The 2,377-nt window shown below is 27.8% G+C and overlaps 1 protein-coding gene across 1 annotated transcript; it reads left to right on the plus strand.

The window, feature by feature from the left end:
• The first annotated feature begins 798 nt into the window (after positions 1-798).
• Positions 799-1,518, plus strand: LOC131182477 (uncharacterized). Its single transcript, XM_058152035.1, has 2 exons — positions 799-908; positions 999-1,518. The coding sequence occupies exons 1-2, from the start codon at positions 901-903 to the stop codon at positions 1,354-1,356; spliced, it is 366 nt and encodes a 121-aa protein (XP_058008018.1). The 5' UTR covers positions 799-900; the 3' UTR covers positions 1,357-1,518.
• Positions 1,519-2,377: the final 859 nt, after the last annotated feature.

Raw genomic sequence — 2,377 nt, forward strand, 5'->3', positions numbered from 1 at the left:
CTCACCCAAAATCATTCAGCAAAATCCATCCAAAATTGCTCTTAATTCTTCATTTCTTAACAGTTAACAACAAATTTTTATACTATAAATATTTTATTTTATTTTATTTTATTTTAAATTACTATTTAATCTATTTATTTTAACAAAACTAACTATTTTGTTTTTTACTATAAAAAATATATTAATTAGTCATTATATTTTTATTTCATTTACTCTTTAGTCCTTTTGATCATTTAAAGCATTAGTAAAACATGAAAGGTCCAAAACGCTTTTGGTAATTATAATTGGATTTTGATTAACAAAATGAAACCCTAATCATTTTAGATTAGCTAGTTTGAATTTCATTTAGCCACTTTAATTTGAAAAACACAAATATATAGTCCATCTATTTTCTAAACCTTAATCTATTTAATCTCTGTAAATATAATTTCTCTCTGTTTTGAATATATTAACTAATAGAAAACTAGATTTAAACTAGATGGAACGACTAAATAGTAAATGAAACAAGAAATTATAAGGACTAATTAATGTATTTTCATAATAGAAGGGCAAGATAGTTACTTTTATTAAAATAGAAAGACAAAAAAATTTAATTTTTCATTTTTTTTTTATCAATTTTGTGTTAATTTTTTGAGTTTCGAGACATCTCTTCATATGGGGACATGAAATTTTTCCAAAATAAAGTTGGTGTGCATGAATCATGAATGTATAGTGGGTGGGCTTGACTTAGACCAATTAAGGTCTTTTGAAGCCACAAAGTCTTTAGGCAAGAATATACAAATCTTTTAATCAATTAAGGAGTATCCTTCCTTCCTTCTCATAGGTCTATATATAGTACTCAAGAGCGAGCTTCACTGGAAAGGCAAAGCATTCAGCAATTATCCATACAAAATTGCTCTAATGGGGAGGTAATTCTTCTTGTCCTAACACCAAATTTCATATATATCTTTTCACATAAATATATAAAATATTAATCTGAACTATTGCATGTTGTCCAGTTTGATGATGAAGCTGCTACTGTTAATCTTGATTATTGGCGGATCAGTCTCTTGTTCTCTTGGAGTTGAACCGCTTGAAAGCTTGGTTTCACAAAAGGGAAGGAAAGAGAAAACCGCTTGTCAACTTGCAGTAAAAGAAAATTCTAGTGATATGATAGAGAAGCTGAGGGAAAATGATGAAAATCCGCAAGCTGCTGCAGATTCCAAGCAAAATATTGATGGCAATTTCAGACACAATGAAATTATCATGCGAAGACTACTACAAAGGGGACCTGTGCCTCCTAGCTCTGGTAACACTCCTTGTACTCATATTCCTGGTAGAGGAAAGGGTTGTGTTACTCCTAATACTCATGGTTGATATGCAATGGGGACTGGGAGCAACACTGCTACTGTAAGATTGGAATAATGACCCAGAATAAATGCTGTTGTATTTGAATCACTAAGTGCCAAGGAATTATAATGGCTTAATTAGTACTTTATATATGTGCCTATGAGTATTAATGAACAACAAAATTTTACATTTGCAGATGAGATAAATACTTCTTGTTTTAGAAATTTAAATTAAAATTAATTTTTAATTACTTTTTTCTTATCCACTCTCTCTCTCATTTATATATATATATATATATATATATATATATATATATATATATATATATATATATATATATATATATATATATATATATATATATTATTTAAATCTGATAATGCTATTAGCTAGTGCCCCAATGGGCAAATTCCCACTAACTGATTATCATCTTTATTATTGCCACGAGGCTCCTTGTAGAAGTTTCATCAACTCTGATGGGCAAGGTTAATCATGCCTGTTGGTGTTAGATCATAATTTAGGGGATGATTGAAATAAATGACTTGGAATGTGACAACATATTAAATAGTTGATCAACTGGAATTTTTTTTTTTTTAAATTCAGTCTGAATTTAAGACATAATATGTATATAGGAGATTTATTTATTAAATATATAATTTTATATATTTATGTTTTAAGTATATGATAGGCAAAATTTAAATAAAAAATTTTCTGATCAATATTTAGAGAAAAAGGGTAAAAAATATCATGTTTAATTCAACGTAAATAAGTCTAAATCCAATTGGCAATCGAGGGAGTCGAACTTCCACAACTCCCAATACCCAATTTGATGTCACCTTCCTGGAATTGCATTCATCTAATTAAAAACAATCAAATTCAAAGTAGATATTATAGTAGTCATACAAATAAAAAACACACACAATCACATAATCGTATAAAAAAAACAGAAATAAAATTACGTGGTTCGATCGTAAATATATGTTCAATATGAGACGAGAGAAAAAATTTTACTATAATGAAAAAAAGTAAGATATAATCACTTAAAACT

This window comes from Hevea brasiliensis, chromosome 8 (assembly GCF_030052815.1).
Source record: "Hevea brasiliensis isolate MT/VB/25A 57/8 chromosome 8, ASM3005281v1, whole genome shotgun sequence".
Lineage (NCBI taxonomy): Eukaryota > Viridiplantae > Streptophyta > Magnoliopsida > Malpighiales > Euphorbiaceae > Hevea > Hevea brasiliensis.